Here is a 21,551-nt window from a genome sequence, read left to right on the forward strand (position 1 = left end):
CGGCTGAAAATCTGTTTACAGAGTTTACAGATTTGGAGTTTACATATTGCACCTTTATCCTTTGTTTTTGTTGAAAAAATGTATTTTGTTTTGGTTTTTGATGTTCAGAACATTAGGAAAGCATTCAGTTACCAAAGTCCTTGTCCTTCTGAAAAATGATAGAAGCCTGAATGTTTAATATTCCTAAACACAAAGAATCCAGCATAGCCAGTCTTCTCTGTCAGGGCTTCTGAGCCCACAATAGCTTCGCTTTTATACCTCTTTTTATTAGATTTCATACACACTTTAGTGACATTCAGAGCGAGAAGACAATGGCTTCTCTGGGGTTGGAGATGGCAGGCTGTGCCCTTGATCTTTTTTGGTTGGATTGGTTTATTTGGTGCTCTTTGTCTGCACCAGTCCCATGTGGAGGGTCACAGTGTTCATGGACAGCAACATTGTAACTTTGCAGGTCATGTGGGAGGGCATCTGGATGAGCTGCATGCATACATGTATGTCTACGACTCCATGCTGGCTTTAAGCCCAGACCTCCAAAGTTCCTGTGCTCTGGTGGTAGTTTCCATCATCATAGGTATTGCAGGGCTCCTCGCAGCTTCTGCTGGAGGGAAATGTACAAACTTCATTCCAGAGGAGAGAGCCAAAGATAGGGCCTCAGTGACAGGTGTTGTGCTGCTGATCATCATTGGTCTACTCTGCACTATTGATGTTTCCTGGACTGCCAGCATCACCATAAGGGACTTTTACAAACCCATGGTAGTAGACGCCTAGAAAAGAGAGCTTGGTGCTTCCCTTTACATTGGCTGGGGGACTACTAATCTCAGGAGGGGGGCTCTGTTGTGTCAACTGCCCTCCTAAGAAAGATAATGCTCCATCTGTGAAGTACTTCTTAAACAAGTCTGTAGGAAACAACACAAAGGAGTCATTCAGATCTCTGACACCAAAGACATACATTTGAACATTCTGATGGGAATATTGAATAAACAAAGGCTGTTGTGAAACATAAAGAAAAAGCACATGCACACAGACAACATGCAATGAAGGAAATCTGTTCATTGCATTTGTTCTCAAGAGGGAATCAGTTTTAGCTTCCTAGAGGCTTCCTAAACATGTTTCCTAAACATTAAACATGTTTACGTGGACAGTTTATTGTATAATGTATTTTATTATATATATACATATATATATATCAATCACCTGACTAATATATATATATATATATATATATATATAAAATATATTATATATATAGTTCTTACTTTTATTATTATTATTATTAATAATAATAATAATAATAATAATAATAATAATAATAATAATAATACAATAATTCTGCTTCTGTGTTTGTTTCCTCTGATGATATTTGTTTACATACTTTTGAAAAAGGGGCCTGGGAGTGATGTGAAAAAAACACGGAGAGAACCTGTTTGTCCGGTACTTACCAGTAACGACTACTCAAGTAACAAAAAATGGTGACTCAGGGACCAACAACGCTGTTGGCTGATGAGTTTAGTAACCCATGACTTACCCTCAGTGGTTTCATTCATCACACTGTGTCATGCTGCGTTTGCTCAGCACCGCAAAAATTCAAAGGTATTATCTGAAAGGGTGTAAACCTGTTTCCGTGTGTTGAAACTGGTGCCACTGTGTGTATTTCAGAATAAAAAAATAACTTTTAACTGATTTTCCTTTAAAATGCTTATGTTGTTTGTGCTCAGCCGCACCTGTCTAAAAGGAGTGTTTTCTCATGTTATCAGGCTGCTGATCTGACAGTGGGCGGGGTCGAATCACTAGATGTTCAGGAAGTGTGTGAATAGCAAATGATGGTCAAAACAACACCTCTCACTGCTGTTCCTATCTTTCTCTGCTGTTTATGGTCACAGCCCACCCCCCGAATGGCACTTTCCGGTTATATGGATACAGCGGAGGAATAAAGATAGCTATTAGTATCAATAGACTTTATTATCAGTTTACTAACAGACCCAATGCAGTGTGGGGCGCTAACAGCTCATTGTTTAACATTAAAGAAAATTCAGTTGTAAATATGTGCACCACAGATTAAAAAAAAATAAATCAAAAAGGTGATACCAGCTTCTCCAACATCCCATAAAGATTCCGATCGAATTAAATTTTATACTAACTCAATTTTACTTATATAGCGCAAACTCACAACAGCAGTTTGTATATTGTAGGGCAAAAACACTGTAACCCCCTAGGTGAAGGAGAAACTCCCTTGAAACAGGAAGGGAGAACAGCAGAACCAGGCTCAGGGTGGGGCATCAATCGGGTGTGACTGGTTTGGGGCAAGGGGAAAGAAAGAGAGCAGACGTAGCGCATTTTGTTTTTTAAATAAGGTTATTACTAACTCAGCAGTGACAACTCGAATTCTGAACCTGTTCATTGTGAAACAGCTATTTATAAGATGATAGATCATAGTCCAAGAAACAGTCTGTCGACTGCAATCATCTTGACAGATGTGTGTTCGTCTTTAGTGAAATACTGCCATCTAGTGGACTGTGAGCTAAAAGGCCAGAAAACCCCAAAATGATTTTCCGATAAAAGACACAGGAAACCGTGGAAGCTTGTTTTTGCCAGTAGAAAATGAATAACTTAAAAAATTATGTATTTTTTTGTTATACAAAAGAGCTTTTTTGCCTTAATTTTAAAAATTCTCTCAAAATTCCAAGTCAGCTCTCTCAGAATCTTGACTTATTAACTCAAATGTTTGAGAAAATAACTTGAAATTTAAACTTCATACAATGCTTCATATTTCTTCAGTTTCCAAGTAGTTATAATTTAAATTTAAAAGCTGTATCTGTATGATGATCCTCATCTACATGAGTACATGTTACATGACAGAATGTTGCAAACATCTATTCCAAATAAAAACAAAGCTTCTCATTCTTGTCAACCTTCTGTGTTTCCTGCAGTTCTCCATGGGTCTGCAGGAGCTTGGCATCAGCCTGTCAATGACCGGTGTCGCTGGGACCATTCTGATCTGTGCTCTGCCCATGTGGAAGGTGACAGCATTCATTGGCACTCATCTGGTGGTTATGCAGGTGTTCTGGGAGGGTTTGTGGATGACCTGTGTCAGTGAATACACAGGTCAGATGCAGTGTAAGCTCTACGATGCTCTTCTGGACCTGTCTCCAGACCTCCAAGCAGCCCGTGGCCTTATTTGCATCAGCCTGGTTTTGGGATGTCTGGCGTTCCTTATCTTTCTTCTGGGGGCGCGCTGCACCAACTGCCTGGGCCACCCACAAATCAAAGCTAGGGTGGTGATGAGCTCTGGGGCCATCTTCTGCCTGGCAGCTTTCACCTCTATAGTTCCTGTTTCTTGGACAGCCAACTCCATCATCAGGGATTTCCACAACCCTCGAGTCCCTGAGGTGATGAAGAGAGAGCTTGGAGCAGCCATATACATAGGTTTTGTGACATCTGGGCTGTTGTTCTGTGGGGGAGCCATTTTGTGCACAAGCTCTCCACCCCATAGAGACAGGTTCCCCTCTAGTGGGTACACACTGGCCAAGACACCCACACGTAGCAGTTACGCCATCAAGAACTATGTGTGAAGATAAGATTGAAGACTGAACACACATGTCAGGGTGCGTCTGAGTGAATAAAATACACTACCAACATGTTATCACTTTAGAATAAATACCTTGAACTTGCAGTCTTGAACTCTTTGGATAAAACCTATTAGCCATTTAATAATTCAAATATGGAAGCAATTGTTAAGATAACCATCTATTCTGGCAGTAAAGTAAAATAATTAGATAATTTATGTCTTAGTGTCAAATCATACATGTTTGATCATATGGAAATCAACTTTAAAAGTATGAAAAATTTACTCAGTAGTTTGTTTGAACCACATAAATCTTTTCTTTTTTTCTAGATATTTTGAAGTGGCACAGGGTTGCACCAGTAGAGGTAGTGCATTTGCTTCACACTTCACTCCTTACCCAACTCTCACCTCTACCTCAAAGAAGGTGTCTGTTGAATCTGGCTTAGGTGTCAGAGTTGGTCAGTGACTGCTCAGAAAGTCAGTGGTTCAGTCCCAGGCTTGTCCAGTCTGCATGCGTTGTACTGTGTGGCTACAAAATAGTGAACATTCCTATTTCTTATGCGTCTGTTTTGTGTAGCAGTCTGATGTCTATAGGTTGTAAATTTAACTTTATTAGAGACACACACAAAAAAAACAATCAAGAGAAAAACTCTTGAAAGTTGCCATTCAGTGAGACAAACACACATATTTGTAGTTGTATCCAGTTCTGGAGTACTGCTGATTGTGAGAGTGCTATCAGTCCCCACATTCAGTTAGTGATTGTGACCATAATTGCACAGAATGAACACATATTTCACACCCATCAAATCACTCAAAAACCTCTCTTGAGCTATGGATGGGAGCATCATTGTCATCCTATAAAAGACTCATCCCATCAGAACAGAAATGTTTATAATGCACTCACCATGGCCTGCTAGTAACAGCACCACTCCCACCTTGGCCTTCAGAATTGCCTTAATTATTCATGGCATAGATCCAACAAGGTGCTGGAAACATCCCTCAGAGATTTTGAATGTGTTGATAAAACATCATTACACAGTTGCTGCAGATTTGTCAGCTGCACATCATCGACAGCAGCCCCCTGTTCCACTGTTTCCCAAAGGTGCTCTATTGGATTGAGATCTGGTGACTCTGGAGTACAGTGAACTTATTGTACCCATAATAATCAAAAAATGAACTTGTTTCTTGAAGCTTTATGACAGGGGATGTTATTCTGCTGAAAGCTATCAGAAGATGGGTATATTGTGGTCATACAGAGACAGAGATTGACAGCAATAGTACTGAGACAGGCTGAGGCATTTAATTAATGATCAGCTGTTGTGAAGGGGCCAAGTGCCACTACACTACCACTCGAATACTGAAGCATATTCAGTATCAGGCAGGATGGATCCATGTTTTCATGTTCATACTACTCTCTGACCCTGTCAAAGCTGGTCCAAATGATACGCCTCAGAAAAGCTTAACTCTGGTGAGCCTTTGCAACTTGTAACCTCATTTTCCTGTTCTTAGCTGATGGGAATGACGCTCTCCAGGACAGGTCCTCTGCTGTAGCCAATCTGCTTCAAGTTCAACATGTTTTATATTTTCCCAGATGCTCTTCTGCATTCCTTGGCTGTAACAAGTTGTTATTTGAGTTACTGTTGCCTTCCTATCAGCTCGAAGGAGTCTTTGCCTCTGACCTCTGACATCGCAAGACAGAGCAACACACTAATGCTCACTGGATATCTTCTCTTTTACAGATCACTCTCTGTAAACCCTGAAGATGACTGTGTGTGAAAATCCCAGTAGATTAAAAGTTTCTGAAATATTTACACCATCACCAACAACCATGACATGTTCAAAGTATTTGGAAGTAATTGTAAAAGTAATTGTGTTTTCAGCTTAACGTGCATGCGTTCGTGTAGTTTAGTCTGAAGTTTTTGTGAACTTAAACAGAGAATGTTTTCTACGCTGAAAGCTTTTGTGATTGTGACTTGTTTCTTAGTATTCAGAATAAAGACTGCAGAGTAACCGTGCGTCATTTGAATCAATATTTTGCTGTCACTTTTCTTACTGCCACAGAGATTTAGTAACCTGTTGGGAGAAATCTCAGAATCAGCAAGAATTTGTGGCTCTTTAGATCAAGTTACTTCCCAGAAACACAGGCCAGTGGCTAAACATGAGCGCACAGAAGAAGCTTTGTTTTCCCCCTCTGCTGAGAAACTGTGAGAAAGCGATTGTTTTGAAACCATGGTAGGGCAAACAGGGATTTCCCTCCTCCACCCAGCCGTAGACACGCGGTGCCTTCTTTTCAAGAATACCAAAGAACTGGTTTCCTCTCTCTGAACACGGCATGCAAAACAAACAGGCGCACAAGCAAATGATCTCTGCCTCACACATGCACATGCACGTTAAAATAACACCCCACCCCACTGTGCTCTGCAGCCAGCTGTTTCTGGTTACACAGGCAGGTCTGCAGTGAAGAGGAGGACCCGGCATGAAGCAGAAGCTGGAGCAGAAGCTGGAGCTCGCTGCCCTCGGCCTCGGCGCCATCGGGTGGCTATGTGCCATTCTGACACGCTGCCTAGCCTTGTGGAAAGTAAGCGGCACCGTGGACAACACCACAGCTACTCTGCCTGCCTACTGGGACGGGGTGTGGTTGGAATGGGATCACTGGGATTTGGCCCACGATGGCAGCCTGCATTGCTCCTTTTACCGGTCTCTCATGTCTCTTTCTGGAAGTTTTCGGACGTGGAGAGCCCTGATTTTGGCAGCCATTGGCGCTGGGGCTTTTGCTTCAGTGATCGGAACAGTGGGGATGGTGTGGTTCCCTCAGCGAGGCCAGATCAAAGTGTTTTCTGGTAGTCTCTTTGTTTTGTCAGGGATCATACTGTTGGTTCCCATAGCTTGGACGTGCCACCACACCAGTCAGCCACTGGAGGGCGCTGTGGGTCTACAAAGGGACTGGGGACCTGCTCTCTACCTTGGATGGATCTCTTTTGGCTTGATGCTTGCCGGTGGGGTGTTTCTTACCACCAGATGCCCAACTGCTCAGAGGCAGGAGGAGCAGACTTCAGACAGCAGGTACCCAAATCTAGAGGAGGAGGCCAGTCACCCACTGAGCAGGATCAACAGGACTACGTTCACACACAGCCAGTACGAACGCAGATCAGAGCCTATATGAGAGGACTGTGATGCAATATTTAACCGAGCGTGAGGGATTAAACTGGAAAATCAGCAAAGAGCTGAAGAAAACTTGTGGCTGCAGGTTAGGTAATGATGCACTGGCTTAAAAGTAATGAACACAGCACTGGAAAGTCATTTATCATGGGGCTAGTTTCACTGATAGGGATGTGGGCAGGACTAACTTTGCATGTTGCTTTGCAGTGTTTTCACCTCCAGTGAAGATAGCAAACTGTTCATAATGCAGTACTGTTATACAGTTTAAATTACTTTCTTTTGGGTGTCTGTTGCATTACTTGATGAAATTACCAATTCTGACCGATAATAACGATCCCAAAACTTATCGCACAAATACATTTTACTGTGTAAATAAAGCAATACAACTTTACATGGACTGAACTGTTGGACACAGAAAAGCACTGCAAATTATTCAGAAACATGTTTTAATAAAGTTGTTTGACTTTTTTTCTTTTAACTAGTTATGCCACTGAGCAGATGAAGAGGTGTGAGGGGCAATTTAAAAATCATATAACCATCAGTTTTTCAGTCTTTTGAAAATGTTTGATGGAAATAAAGCCAGAGTCTCTGAATAGATGAATATTTGTGGCCCAGTGGCGAATAAGACCATAAACGTACTCATCCTACTCACACAATAAGCAGTGAGAAACAAGCATGAATTACAGTCTTCTAGAAGAACGCCAGCATCTGGATATCATTGCACGGATTAAAGTTTACCAGCACCACATCAGGTGCTACAACCTCACCCAACATCACCCAGCATCACCCAGCAGGAGTGCATACGAGAGCTCAAACGTGTGACGCTGCTGGACAGAAAAAAGTCTGCGTTATATCGGATTAAGCCGATGTGCCAAAAGCATAGATTATAATCCAACAAGCAGAAGTGAACCGTTTCCTGTGTGTGCTGCATGTGAGAAAGGAAAACTGTGGAAAATATCCTCATTCTGAATTTGACAGTCTCTGATATTCATGTGTGAACGAGGATCTGATTTCTCAGCTGTATTTCTTTTGTTTGACTTCTAATTAAAAAAACAACAACAGTTGCATCACTCTTTGGGCTGCATCTCACTTTTACTTTATAGTTTCTTCTACTAATGATATTTACAAATGCTGTATTGTCACCTTTCTGAACACCTTTAAGATAAACAGGATATTCCATGGAATTCTGTACATTATTTTTTTTCTTAAAGAATAAAACAGAGGTGAATTTGTCATTACCCTGTGCTGGTTTACTATCCATCCTCTTAATTGCTTTACCAATTCTGGGTCTTGGGGGCCTGGAGCCCCTCCCAGCTGTCATTAGGTAAAAGGCAACAGGAACCCTGTTGCTGTGAGCAGACAGTGTGAACCACTGCACCACTGCGCCGCCTCTGCAAAGCAGCGTATATGAGAAAAATCCCCCAAGAGATAATATTTTGTATAGTGTTTATTACAGACCAAACTTATTATAATAAAATAGAATTTACCAGGATAAAGAAATGATCCACAGATAATAGGATGGGATACTGAGCGCGACTACATGGCACACGACTTTGTGTAGACGTTCTGCTAAATTAGTAATCGACTTAAAAAAAAGTGAATAAATAAAAGAAAAAACATCAGAAATAAGCACCGACTTTAAAGTTCAGGCATAAATTCTCAAACCTGCTTTCAAAATATATTCCACTCAGCAAATTATAACTTCTTTCAGTCAAATTAATCCTTACAGGGTGAAAGTGGCTGAAATTGTGATAAATCAGACCATAAACATAGATTTTTTTTCATGAGTTTGCAGTCTGTGTGCCCTAATGAAGCGTGTTAGTGTGGATAAGGTGCAGAGTTCTGACGGGCAGGGTTACTATAGTTTCTCATCTCCCTCCTCCACATCCTTGAGACTGAGAACCTCCAGAGAGCCTCGGCCTTTAGTCTCACAGCGGATCAGCTCATCGATCTCCCTGAAGCAGCCGGGATCCACCAGACACACCTGACAGACGCACACCCGGGAAAAATAAAGAGTAATAAAGGGATAATAATATTGGCTTTACATTATAATATGGTAAGAGACAAAATTTCAGTTTAAAAAACACAAAGCTGATCTGCAGAGCTTCATGGAATTGTTCATATTATTGAATGAAAGTAGAGATTATTCAGTCACAACCACAAATACCATTAAACGCCGCTCACCATTTCCAGCTCCTCATCAAAATCCTCACTCTCCACGACCTGCAGGAGCGGTTTCAGCTTCTCCTTCAGCCTCTTGGCCTCTTTGGCTGGCAGCACCAACCGCAGCCTCATGTGGGCTCTCTGGATCTCCATGCTCTCCTTCAGCTGCCGAATCACCTCCAGGGCCTGAAAACAACAGCACACATCTGTTTATCAATGATGTAAAAAAGCATCATCATTCACTGCAGAGAAGGCCTGAAATACACAGATTATAACTGCAACAACTTCCACACCAACAAACTGAAGTCAGAGGGGCAGAGTATGTGTGATCACCGAGCTTCAAACATTTAGTTGCTCTTTGTTTACTTGTCACTGGCAAAAGACTTTGAATTCACTCTCGTCTATTTATTTGTTTTAGACACAAAACTCAAACTACTGAAAAAATATGAAGCTTCCTGGCTTGAACTTTCTAGTGGGGTCTGCTTGTTCTTCCTGTGTCTGTGTGGGTTTTCTCCAAGTGCTCTAGATTCATCTCGTAGTCTTTGGACTATCAGAGGAACTGGTGATTCAAAATTGGCAGTAGGTGAATATGAGAGCCTGAGGTTGTCTGTCTGTGTTAGCCAGGATGCCCTAATGCCCTAGTGCTATGGAGTAGACGCCAGCCACCTCTCTCAAGACCCGTATATATAAAACCAGTTTTAAAGAAAATGGATGGATGAATTAGAATTTTTTTTAAATATATTTAACATGATTTTTAATGACTTTAAAGGAAAATACACCCATTCGTGCACTATTTTCCATCTGAAGTTGCTGTTGGCTCCATGTTAAGCCTCCAGTTCCTCCTGGGAGATCCTGAGGTGCTCTCAGGCCAGATAAGAAATTTAAGCTCTGCAGCAGGTTCTGCATCCCCCCACAGGGTCTCCATACATACATACATACCCAGAAAACCTCCAAATAGAGGTGCCCAGCAGGCCTGAGATGACCAAACCATCTAAACTGGCTCTTTTGACATGAACGAGCAGCACCTCTACTCTGAGCTCCCCAGATATCTGCTTAAAGGGCTTTGAGTGCTCAGGTAAAGTAGAAAGATGCTAAATAAGAACCAGCCCATTTACTAACACAACACAAGAAAGGGAAACACATGGTATCCTCCTCACCTGCTGCTTTGTGCTCTTGTTGGGCTTGACAGAGTAGTGGATGTCCTTCATGGCCCGCTCAATCAGACTGACTGTGTACGGCCTCTTGGTTTCAGGGTTGACGCACTTCTCTGCCACAATAGTAGCTATATCCCGGAACATGGTCTCCAGCTGAGTCTGCCTCTCTTTGTCTGACACCTGGAGCTCTCCTTTGGCCAAGATCTTCAGGAGAAAAAACAAAACAACCAAGCCTACATGCAGTAAATGGCATGGCTTATGCTTACAATGTGTACGTATGGGGATGTTTTATACCTGTTTACAGATTTCTGTAAGGTCGTCAGTCCCAAAAGCTTTGGTTAAGTCATCCTTCTTCGCCACCTGGCCTTTGGAAACATTGACGAAAACAGAGTGCGTCTGCAAAACCTCGTCCAGGTCCTTCTCTCTGTAATGAAAACATGACGTTTTGGAGCATTTTTGGCTGATTTAGCATGTAACGACCATCGAGAGGATTTAAAGTGGAAGAGAAATGAATTGTCAAAGTTTCCTCTAGCAACAACGAAGTAAAACAGCAATCAGGCACAGGAGGCGTTAACATCTCCTGGTACTCACGCTCCTGATCTCCAGCTCATAACTTTGTTCTTGTAACAGGCGATTTCAAATCGCTTCCCGCCTTTCTTCATCCTCACCACCGCTACGTTGGTCAGCCGGATTTGATTCGTTGGCGTAAATATCGACATATTTGCGATTACCACAAACAGTTGCGAAGCAAGCGCCGCTGACAAGAAACGTACGCTATCACAACACCACCCGTATTCTTCGAGTGTATCCTAAATGGCTGTTCGGTATGAAACTGTGACTTCGAACATCAGTTCCGAGTCAGTTTTGTTTTCTTTGTTGTTATTCGTTTAATAAATTAAATAAATACATATATGCATAATTAAATACATATTTATGAAATTTAACTTTTCAAACTGTTATTATTTTCGAAATAAAACGCCACATAAATTGGGCACTGTTAGATTAATGGCTGCAGAGTTATGAGATAACATCATATTTAATTGTCTGACAGCACAATCTATTCTTATTTATTGTTATTGACAGCGTTAAGTATTAAAAACGTTTTGAACTACGTGTAAGTCTTATTTTGAAATGAATAATCGGACGTGCTTAATGCCGCTGTCATGCCTACATTAATGCAAGTTTGACGAATTTCTATGTGCAGTTCGCCGCTGTGACCACTGGAGGGCAGAAAATATTCCGTTTCAATTTAAAGCCACCTGCAGTTCTTTCTTCCTACATTATCATACTTTTCTCTGCACGTTAGTGATTTCGCCTAATAATAGTTGTCACATTATCACGGAAGTTAACACAACTACCAGAAAATAGCTCACAGCTTTTCTCAAGCCTCAGTGTTGTAATTAATTTGAACGTTAGCATATTTTAATCGTTCCTCCATATGACCACAAGAGGGCGATCTACAAAAACGACTAGAGGTATTTGTAACCGAGCTAGCTTACCAGAATGCATAAGTGCAGTTATTTGTTCAATATCAATTGACATTGCATTCATTTTATTTTTAATGTCCGGGTCTCCTCATCTGGCGTCAGTTTACAAAATGTTAAAAGGAATTAAAATAAAAAGGACAAATTAAAAATCCTTCTGGAAACAACAAGAAAATCAAAATAGACATAGTGTAATAGAACCACTTCCTCTATAGACTTTCAAAATAAAGCATATAGGTATGAATGAGTAAAATATTCAAAATTAAATCCAAGAAGATGAATTTCATCGTTTAATTTAACTTCAGCTGCTTTTTAAAAAGTCTGAATGTCCATAAGCAAACAAACTCAAGCCGTTGGACGATCCGAACTCAACTTCCCAGCATTCATATCGGCAAAGAATATGGTTGCGCAGAGCTTCAGGTGCTGAAGACTGTGTGCAAGTAGTTACTTGCAGCAATGCCAACTTTTATCGTATTTGTATTGCTTTTGGCCTCCAGCGTCTCTGCCTCGGATTCAAAAGGTGAGTTTATTTTAAATATTTAAAGCAACTGAAAACTCTCTTCAAGCTGTGTTTTGGCTAAAGGAGGGTAGCATTACTAGCTAGCATGCGTTGCTCGCCAGTCCCCCGACTTTTATTTTTCGCAGGTAGCTTCAGGTTGGGATTTAATTCTGTTTTGTTGTTGCATGTGGTCAGCTGTGGTTTGGCAGAAACAAATATGATGTGGCTGTTTTCTTCATCAAAGCAGTTCAGGATCTGAGGACTCAGTTTGATGTGTTTTCTCCCTCCAGTTTCTCAGGATGCCCGCAGTCCCACTGAGAGCTATTTCATGTGGTTATGGCACAGCAGGTTGTACCTGTACTCAGCTGCTGCGCTTGTTTTTGGGCTCTGGTTCTTACTGAAGAAGGTGAGGCACTTACTCATACCTTTTGTGTATGTGTTTTAGTCTCTAAACGGTCTCTGCAGTGCTTCTTAAGGTCTCGCTGTCTTGACCGGAAACAGCTCCATTTATCGCTGCACTGATCTGCTTTCAGAAAAGCGTTTCTAAAGATGCCAGCAAAGAGAAGAACGACAAAGTTGACAAAGCTGCAAAGAAGAACGACAGAGAGACCAAGGAGGTTCATGTGTCAGGAGTCAAAATCTTCTATGGCTCACAAACCGGGACTGCAAAGGTACAAAAGTTATTTCCTGCAAATCTAAAGTGACCAGATGAGAGCAGAGAAAATATGAGACACAGAGAAAGCGACTGATCAGAAACCTCCTGTTGGTTTTCCAGCCTGTCTCTCCTGTCACAGGGGGCCACTGACACGCAAACCCCTTTACCCTTTTAAAAATAAAACAAAATAGTAATACTAGTAATTATAATTACTCTACAGATCATTGACAACCTGAATCACTACACTGATTAACAGTTTCTGTATCAAGGCTCATGTGTAACTTTCACAGTCTGCAATAACAATTCATTACCCTTGTGCATATTTTTGCTCTAGCGTGGTAAAGCTACTGCATTTTAATGCATCAGTAGCACTCCTCATCTCACAAAGCACAGTGGTAGTAAAGCTTTCTGTTGCATACAGCAATGCTAAGCTAAATTTCATCAACCAGTTCCTGAGTCAAAAACTCTGAGCACTAAATTTTACACACATGTAATCAAGCACATTAAACGCAACTCAAATTTAAATCGATAGTATTTTGAAAAGTACTCAGCATGTGGTAATTTAGTCTTTACTGACATCTTAAAAGCACCATCTGAGACTCTCCATATGTTTAGGGCTTTGCGAACGAGCTGTCAGAGGAGGTGAAGTCTTTGGGTTTACCAGCCGAGGTGATTGACATGAAGGACTACGATCCAGATGATCAGCTTGCTGATGAGGTAAGCCAACCAAAGCAGAATATGCTTTTCAGTTTCATATTAGACTGCTTTATACTGTAAGGTAGAGACCCTGTACTGTTTCACCCTGTGAGCAAACACTTCTCAGGGGAATGCTAGGTGTCTGCCAAGTCCTGTTGGGGAGTATGGGGGAAGTATAGACAGAGAAGGTTAGCACAGAGATGACAAACAACACACAAGTGACATAGTTGGCTGGTTGATGGACCAGTGAAGCCGGACAGGGACCGTGCATCTTGGAAACCATAGACACCGCTGGAGGGAGAAGGTGTTGATATGTAAGTGCATATGGAGGGAAAGTGACCAGAGGCTAGTTGCACAACAAAACACAAGAGGTCCAGAGCCACTAGCAGCATAACTGAGGGTGGTTCAAGGGCATATGGGCCAACCCAAATATTTAATTCTACTATTTAGTAATACTTGTCTAATAGTTTATCTAAAAGGAAAGTTTAAGACTAATCTGCAAAGTAAGATGGTGTCTACACCCCAAATCCAAACTGGGAGCTGGTTCCACAGATCCTCTAAGGAGACCTGGCAAACTTTTCTTTATCACCCCTACCTGTGGCATCATAGAGAATAAATGAAAGATTAATGCAGCTGTCAGATGGGTACTCTGTAAGCAATTAAATGCTGTTTACAGGATGCTCAGAAGCAGCTGTTGGGTGCTAATTAAATCTCTAAAATGTAACTGTGAGCTCATAAGACCTGCCTGTGTGTACTTCCAGGGAACACCTGATTAGAACAGAATTAATCAAAGGAAAATAAAAATCGTTACTCTTATTTTCAAAGCTTGACAGCAAACACTGGCGTGATAAGCCTCAAGTTCTATTACTGCCAGCTCAGCTTAAGCTTCGTTTCTGCTTGAGCCTTCAAACGGCCGGTGCAGAGAGCAAACATGTTCCTGCTCATCTGCAGCAAGATGGATTGTTTTCATCAGTCTTTTTATTTTTGTGAGCACAGTCCCTCTGTGCTGCATTTCGAGATGAATAGGAGATTGGTTGGCTGGTTGACAGCAGAAAAAGGAAAATAACTATTTATTCAAAGGGACAGTGATACAGTTTTCAGTGACAGAAAAGCTCTACGTGAAATGTGTCTGCAGACATCTCTCCTTCAGTGCGACTGATTTACTGGTCAGGCATCAGAGGAAGGAACCTTTTTGTTTGGCACATTTGACCCTGTTTCAGTTCAGTTCATTTTATTTCAAACATTTCAAACATATGGAGAGATGGGAGGAAGCCGGAGTACCATGAACCTTTTTGGATACTCCAGCTTCCATCTACCTGTCCAGGGTGTACTCTGCCTCTTGTTTATAGATTCCTCCCCAACTGTGACCCTGAGTTACGTAAACAGAAGAAAATAGATGACTGCATTATTTGTGGATTTGAGCTACTGTTGGTTCAGTAACAAAAAAACATCCACCATCCATTTTCCACTGCTTCTCCAGCAGCAGTCTAACCAGACTTGCTCAGACTTCCTTCTCTCTCTGGCACTTCCCTTCCACCAGATGCAGATACATAGATTCCCAAGCCAGTCGGGAAAAATAACATCTTCACGGTGTTCTGCCCTGGGGTTTGCTTCCATTTGGACATGCTGAAAACACCTAGGAATGCCGATACCACTTCAACTGGCTTCTTTATTGCATCTGCTGCTGCTTAGTTTGTAGCCACAGGCGAGAGTAGGGTGTTAGTAATTGCTTAATTAATTAGGACTAGCTGGTACGTAATTATGTGTCAGCAGTACATCCAGTTAGTGTCCAGTGTTAGTGTATCAACCTCTCACTGCATTTCGTCCCTAGTTAGTCCCACAGATAAGTGTTTCCATATTTGGACAAAAAAAGTCTTGAATGAAGAAACACTAAGCTTTTTTCCTCCTGTTTAACTCTTTCCTACATGCTGTGTTTACCTCTCCCATTAGTGCATCAGTAAGTCGGTGTGCGTGTTTCTTGTGGCAACTTACACTGATGGACAGCCCACAGAAAATGCTGAGTGGTTCTGCAAGTGGCTCGAAGAGGCATCCACTGACTTCAGATATGGGAAGACCTACTTGAAAGGACTCAGATATGCAGTGTTTGGCCTTGGAAACTCTGTCTATGTTGGCCATTACAACACGGTATGAAAGGTTTTCACAAAATGAGAAGAATGACACTGGTTGATAATAGTCAGCTATTCAGAGGATGTCTAAAGCTTCAAGGCTGTAGCTCAGCAGTTTATTAAGCCTGAATCACTTCAGTGCTTTCAGTAATTACTAAGAATTCAACCTGCTTTTTTCATACAGGTGTGTAAAAATGTGGACAAGTGGCTGTGGATGCTGAGTGGCAGACGAATCATGACCAGGGGAGAAGGCGACTGTAATGTGGTGAAGAGTCTTAATGGCAGCATCCAGGCAGACTTCCTGACCTGGAAGGTCAAGTTCCTGAACCGCTTAAAGACTCTGGCAAAGGGCGAGAAAAAGAGCTGCAGTGGGAAGTGCAAGACTGAGGGCTCCTGTAAGAACAAGAGGAAGGAGCGACAGGAAGAAGAGAAGAAGGCCTCTCCACAGAATAACAGCTCTGAGGTAAGGGCAGGAAAGTTGTTTTTATTAAAGTCTTCATCAAAATATTCAATTATTCACATTTTTGGGATCCAGATATTTGCTTTTAAATATGTTTGAGCCTATACCGTCTCAGCTTGGCAGCCTGACACGCCTCTCACTTCCAGCTGTCATTATCACGCATCAGTTCGCTTCATTATTGCCAACTTGGAAACTTTGTATCAACGTTTAGCAGCTTTTCTAGGAGCCGTGTTTAATTGCCATTGGACGTTTCTTCCTGTACTTTTGAAGGGAACCAGCACCCAGACAGAGAAAAGGAGACATCCTCTTGCTTCTGTCATTCTCTCCGAGCGATTGTTTTAAGATAGTATATCTTAATATTATTATGTAAAACAGTAGTTCAAACGCCCCTTTTGCCCCTGCTGATGGGCAAAGCTGTGAATACTCGATGTTAATTATCACCAAATCTGTTCTTTTGTGGGTGAAGGCTGGCCTTGTGCTTAAAATGACTAGCTGATAAGCCATTTAGTTTCTGAACATTCATTCAGCTGTTCTTAAATATTACAGCAAACATCTACCTGCTGTGTGACAGACAGAAAAAATATTTATTGGTCCACACCAGTTGTCCAAGTTTTGGTAGCGTGTCTCTATTTTTATATAATAGTGAAAGCAAGCTTCTGAGTGAAAAAATGTTGATTTCTCTGGCTTCTGACTGAGATTATAAACTATAGTCAGAATATGAAATATAGCCATGGGTTCTGCTTTTAAAAATGTCCAAGTGGTTTCTAAAGGCCAGCAAGAGGTGATTCACGTCTTATTGAATACTTCATGAAAATCATTCTGTTTACATTTAGAGTAAGAAATGGGGATAAATCCAGGGTAAGCTTTCGAGTGGGCCTAGCATGTGATTTATAAGCCACTGCTGTACATGCGGCACAACTGTCCTCGATGTCTCAGTGATATTGATCTCTCTCTCTCTCTCTCTCTCTCTCTCTCTCTCCAAAAGGCTATGATGGACGCCCAAAATGCTTTAAAAAAAAAAAAGAGTTCACAAATTAATGGGTGACATCAGGGTGCCTCTGTCATCTTTTATAGACAGCCTACAAATAAAAGTAAAAACACCCACATAAAAATGTTAACTATCATCAGAACAGCTTTGTGCATACGATACCACACGTTGTAATATTATTTCCTCACTATTTGACTCCAGGCTTGTCCCACCGACTCTAAATGAAGCAGGTAAAGAGAACTGGAGAAAGAAAGATAGAGAAAGCATCCAGCTTACATCTAGTTGGAGAATTGTCCTTTGGGTTAGGATAATGTAATATGACATTACACGGGCACTTTAGAACTCCAAGCAGGAGTCTGAAACAGACTGGCCAGGCTAATGGCTTCATGTTGCACTCCTTCAACAATGTGATTAAAATCAGATCAGACGCCTGAATTTCTCAGGAGTGTTATACTTGGCTTATTAGGTCCTTATTTAGTAGCAGCGATGTGCACTTTCAGGTGCAGCGTGGCGTTATTTAATGTTCTGCATGAAAATTGTTGTATTTCACTTAACACCGGTCTATCATGTGAAAATATGAAAATAGCACTTTTTTTCCCCCCCCACCGCTCTCTAAAATTACACATTTCACAAGTACAAAAAGACATTTTATGTACACACATGCGCACACAGCCTTCATATGCATCACAGCACACACAGATGATCAGTTGTCATGGTAGCGGGGACCTCAGAGCCAACTCTAGCTGAGACTTCCTCCCCTCTGTCTGCAACACTCAGCAGAGGTGACATTCAGCCGGAACCGAGAGGAGCTGAGAACTGTGGCGAGGGGACCATCGTGGTGATTTATGTACCCGCTGTACCACTCATGCATTTTATTCTCCTGCTGCACATGTCGGCCATGTGTCGTGATAAATCTGCTGAAATGCCATAAACGCATACATAGTTTTCTTATTTAATCAGGCAGCCCAGGAGGACATAACGATGTTCAATAAATGTGTTCCACATCAGCACACTCACTCAATCACAACTTCTTTTTTTTTTTTTTTTTTGTTATGGATTGGACCATATGTGAGCCTTTCTTTACTACATGCCATTCATCTTTATCACCGTGTCCCCGACTTTCCATTTTGACCTTGTTTTTTAACCACTTTTTGTGCTTCTTTATTTCTTCTTTCATTTTTTTCCCCAGGATGATCTAGTGGAATCCAGCAGTGATGAAGATGAGTCCGGTCTGCCAGATGAGAAAAAAACGGTGCTCGACGTGGAGGATCTGGGAAATATTATGAACAGCGTTAAGAAAGCAAAGGTCAGGCTTCCTCCGCCAACATGTTAGCACCACTTTTTGCAATACATATGCTCGTGTTATTTCACACATTGACAGCAGAAACCCTTAGAACTAAGCAGAGCTTAGTATTCGTACTTGTAAATATGAGTTGTGTATACAGTACTTAGCAATTCCCCTCATAAACCTGCAGTTTTGTTATTCTTGAGTCATTTTAAACTGTCACTCCAATGTCATCATCCAGCAGCTCTATTTTCAGCATTTCCATTTCAAGGTCTGCAAGCAGGCATCACTGTGGCATTAAGCTCCCACCACCTTCATCCAGTGTAAGTGCGTTCAGTAAAGAGATAAGAGTGGTATCATTAAAGGAGAAATGGCAGATGGTTTGATAGACACCAGACCCCGACAGACGAGGAGTGGAGGCTTGCGTAATAGTTAGGACGCCCACTCCACAGACTTGCGAGAGATGAGTGACTCAAGAAAAAATTGAAAAAGAAGAGACATTATCACTCTGCTGTTATAGGCTGTCCTATAAAGATCTATGACAGCTTATATAAAGTGGACAGACGAGTACCCTGTAATGTACCACTTTGAATGTAGCAGATTAGTGTAAGCTGCTCATTAGTTTCATTCAAAAAAATGGAAGAAATTGGAAATTCAAGAAAAGAGAAATTACTTCATTCAATTGCAGATTTTCATTTTTATTGATTTTAATCATGAATAATGCCAAATGATATAAATCTCTTATTTTTTTTATGTACATCGTGACATTTTTGTTAGTATGCTTTACCTCAAAACCTCTGTACTCAGTTCAGGAAGCACTGATGCACTGCAGAAATGAGCCTTTTTGGACTTCAGTCTGCTTGTTGGCAGATAAAGATGAAATTCATAATACACAACAACAACACAAGATAGATTAGTATCAGTACAGGAATTTTCCATAGTGTAGGCCCACTTTAGAAAATGTGAATGAGTGCATAGATTTTGAACTTTTAACTATAATTTCAGTTTCACCGCTTGTGCCCATTCACACTACACCAAAGTCCTTTGGGGTTACATCAGGAAGGGCATCCAGTGTAAAAACTTAAAATAAGGGAAATTTCAGCTGAAATGCTAAAAAAAAAAAAAAACTTCAAATAAATTGCCAAATCAAATCCAACATGATTTGGCAACTTGATGTGGCAGCTCTTTGTCAAAAAGGGAGCAACTGAAAGTATCATTATTATTGTTATTTTAAATTGATAATGATAGTTGTTGTGACTGTATCATTTCTATACATCCATTTTATTAATTGAAGTGAGGGGTCACAGGGGGACTGGGACAGAATTGAGGTAAATGATGGACAAATCAGCAGTCCATCACAGGGCTAACACAGAAACACAGACAGCCATAGACTGTCACTTGCAGACAATATACATTCATCGCTTTAACAGCAGAGCTGTGTGTTTAAAGTGTCGTAAAGATCTGTAGCAGTCCTGATGTGCAAATCGGTCCTCCATCCTGGGTATAGCGGCTTTGCATAATTTGTTCACACAGAGCGAGCAGTGTAAGATGTAATTAGTTTGAGCATTAATATTGTCAAGAGACAGCAGGTATTTAGCCAAGCTGAATACTCTGTGAGTAATCAAACTGTGACTAGAAAATGCTGTATCTGTGGGGCTTGTTACACTCTTCAGGCTTAATTCTGGCTCTTTATGGTGATTTTTAGTAAAACATTACATTTTCTTTAAATTTGACATCTGTAATACTGTAAGAGGACCAGATTTACAAATACCATTACAATGATGAAAGGGAGGATTTTTTTTTTTCAATTCATTTTTTTTTTTTTTACAGGTTTTATATCGCACGCTGATTTCACAAGTTTCCTTGTGGCATTTAATGCTCTCTACCCCATTACACTGAAATAAACATCAGTCTCCTGTTCGTTTTTAGTTTACAATTATGGTGTAGTGTCAGTAGCTGAATAATTCACGCACAAATCACCTCGTGCTTGGATAAGTAGGTTACCTCGCCCAACCTGTCTTTCTCTTTTTTTTGCCATTAAGTTGATGTAGGTGCCCCTGTGCAAGATACTAAACCACACATTACCCCTTAGATGCATCGACTGACCTATGAATGTGTGCATGGGAGGTAAAAGGTGTTTAAAGACACCAAATATTTCTTGAAACTAATAAAACACTGTGTGAATTGGTAAGTTTGGCTTGTAGTGTGAAATGAGCTTTGAGTGCTCAGTAAGAGTAAATATAAGTTTGCATTTATTGACTGATAAAAACTGAAACTGGAAGGATTTGTCTGTACTGGTGTCCATGTGGCTTGTATCCCAGATGGAATCAGGATGACTTGATCACTGCTAAACATTTCATGAATACATGTTTTGTTTTTTTCCTTCAGTGATGGACAGGCTGTGATTGGCTGTGGCCTTAATCTATATCAGTCTTTGGCTGTAGTTCCATTTTTATTCTAGCAAGTGCCTGCAAAATTCATTTTGCATTGTTGTCCTAAATTGATTTTGTACAATTGTTTATAGTATTGGCATCTAAACTTTGTCATAAGAGTCTTCCATTTCTGCCAGAGTGGTCGATTTTACGTTGTGGGACTGTTGCCAGTTAGGAGTTAGTGTAAAACGCATCATTAACCTGAGCTGGCACGCAGCAATTTTGGCTCCGTTTTTATGTTTTCAGCTCACTAGCCAAAGGAAAAAAGCACACATAAGATGCCAGTATAACTACTACTAAGGTATATTCTATATTTTCAGAAACATTGATTGGCATAAATTAACATGTTCAGATTCTGGACTGGACTGGCTTTATTAAACCTCCTGTGTGCAAAATGCACCCTAGTTAAAAGTCCTCAGGCAGATTACATAGTGAAAACAACAATTTTGAGCTCTTAGGGGTGCAGGGGAGTTTTGATTCATCTGCAGGCCTTTTTAATTTTAATTTTTATCATTATTATTGTTATTATTTTTTATTTTTATTTTTATTTTTTATAAATCATCACATTTTTTTTGTTAAGTTTTAATGTCTGCTAACTGTTTTAGAAACAGAAATGTAGAAAAAAAAAATATTCGAAATTTAGAATTTATGCTGTTCCATCAACATATCTGTTACAATATGACTACACTTGTTATAAGCACAAAATAATGGCAAATACTGTTATTTTATTGTTTTACAGTATAGAGAGTAGTGCACCTATAGACTAATTTTCTTGGTGTGCAATCCTCTTTTGGAGCCGGAGCAAACACTGGTAACAAATAGCTTCTCTTATTCACATATATTAAAATATTTGGATAATAAGGTTAAGCTTTAAAATATTGAATTCAT

At 40.7% G+C, this 21,551-nt stretch overlaps 4 protein-coding genes and 1 pseudogene across 4 annotated transcripts in view; 4 read left to right on the forward strand and 1 right to left on the reverse strand.

The window, feature by feature from the left end:
• Positions 1–311: 311 nt before the first annotated feature.
• Positions 312–955, forward strand: LOC146619326 (claudin-4-like; annotated as a pseudogene).
• Positions 956–2,933: 1,978 nt separating this feature from the next.
• On the forward strand, positions 2,934–3,569 carry LOC146619327 (claudin-4-like). Its single transcript, XM_085370258.1, has one exon. It carries the CDS (start codon positions 2,934–2,936, stop codon positions 3,567–3,569), a length of 636 nt encoding a protein of 211 aa, XP_085226384.1.
• Positions 3,570–6,038: 2,469 nt separating this feature from the next.
• LOC146619328 (claudin-4-like) lies at positions 6,039–6,725 on the forward strand. The gene has a single exon (XM_085371570.1). The coding sequence runs from the start codon at positions 6,039–6,041 to the stop codon at positions 6,723–6,725; it is 687 nt and encodes a 228-aa protein (XP_085227696.1).
• Positions 6,726–7,969: 1,244 nt separating this feature from the next.
• On the reverse strand, positions 7,970–10,833 carry sbds (SBDS ribosome maturation factor). Its single transcript, XM_085370797.1, has 5 exons — positions 10,630–10,833; positions 10,333–10,462; positions 10,042–10,242; positions 8,906–9,070; positions 7,970–8,705 (listed from the first exon to the last, which is right to left on the reverse strand). The coding sequence occupies exons 1-5, from the start codon at positions 10,755–10,757 to the stop codon at positions 8,580–8,582; spliced, it is 750 nt and encodes a 249-aa protein (XP_085226923.1). The 5' UTR covers positions 10,758–10,833; the 3' UTR covers positions 7,970–8,579.
• Positions 10,834–11,924: 1,091 nt separating this feature from the next.
• Positions 11,925–21,551, forward strand: part of tyw1 (tRNA-yW synthesizing protein 1 homolog (S. cerevisiae)) — a 53,425-nt gene continuing 43,798 nt past the window's right edge. Inside the window, exons 1-7 of the mRNA XM_085370331.1 lie at positions 11,925–12,042; positions 12,312–12,427; positions 12,555–12,692; positions 13,292–13,393; positions 15,323–15,517; positions 15,683–15,961; positions 18,136–18,252. Of these exons, the coding sequence (XP_085226457.1) occupies positions 11,979–12,042; positions 12,312–12,427; positions 12,555–12,692; positions 13,292–13,393; positions 15,323–15,517; positions 15,683–15,961; positions 18,136–18,252 (1,011 nt within the window). The 5' untranslated portion in view covers positions 11,925–11,978. The remainder of the gene's footprint in view (positions 12,043–12,311; positions 12,428–12,554; positions 12,693–13,291; positions 13,394–15,322; positions 15,518–15,682; positions 15,962–18,135; positions 18,253–21,551) is intronic.

The sequence above is a fragment of the Diplotaxodon limnothrissa genome, linkage group LG14, assembly GCF_057381915.1.
Source record: "Diplotaxodon limnothrissa isolate DT_005_m linkage group LG14, D_limnothrissa_male_GT1.1, whole genome shotgun sequence".
In the NCBI taxonomy this organism is placed as follows: Eukaryota; Metazoa; Chordata; class Actinopteri; order Cichliformes; family Cichlidae; genus Diplotaxodon; species Diplotaxodon limnothrissa.

Bases quoted from the DNA above. Each gene is read 5' to 3' on its own strand.
- LOC146619327 (XM_085370258.1), top strand. From the start codon at position 2,934: ATGGGTCTGCAGGAGCTTGGCATCAGCCTGTCAATGACCGGTGTCGCT.
- LOC146619328 (XM_085371570.1), top strand. From the start codon at position 6,039: ATGAAGCAGAAGCTGGAGCAGAAGCTGGAGCTCGCTGCCCTCGGCCTC.
- sbds (XM_085370797.1), bottom strand. From the start codon at position 10,757: ATGTCGATATTTACGCCAACGAATCAAATCCGGCTGACCAACGTAGCG. The intron at 10,243-10,332 runs GTATAAAACATC...TTTCTCCTGAAG, and splicing joins TTACAGAAATCTGTAAACAG to ATCTTGGCCAAAGGAGAGCT. The intron at 8,706-8,905 runs GTGAGCGGCGTT...TGCGTCTGTCAG, and splicing joins TTGATGAGGAGCTGGAAATG to GTGTGTCTGGTGGATCCCGG.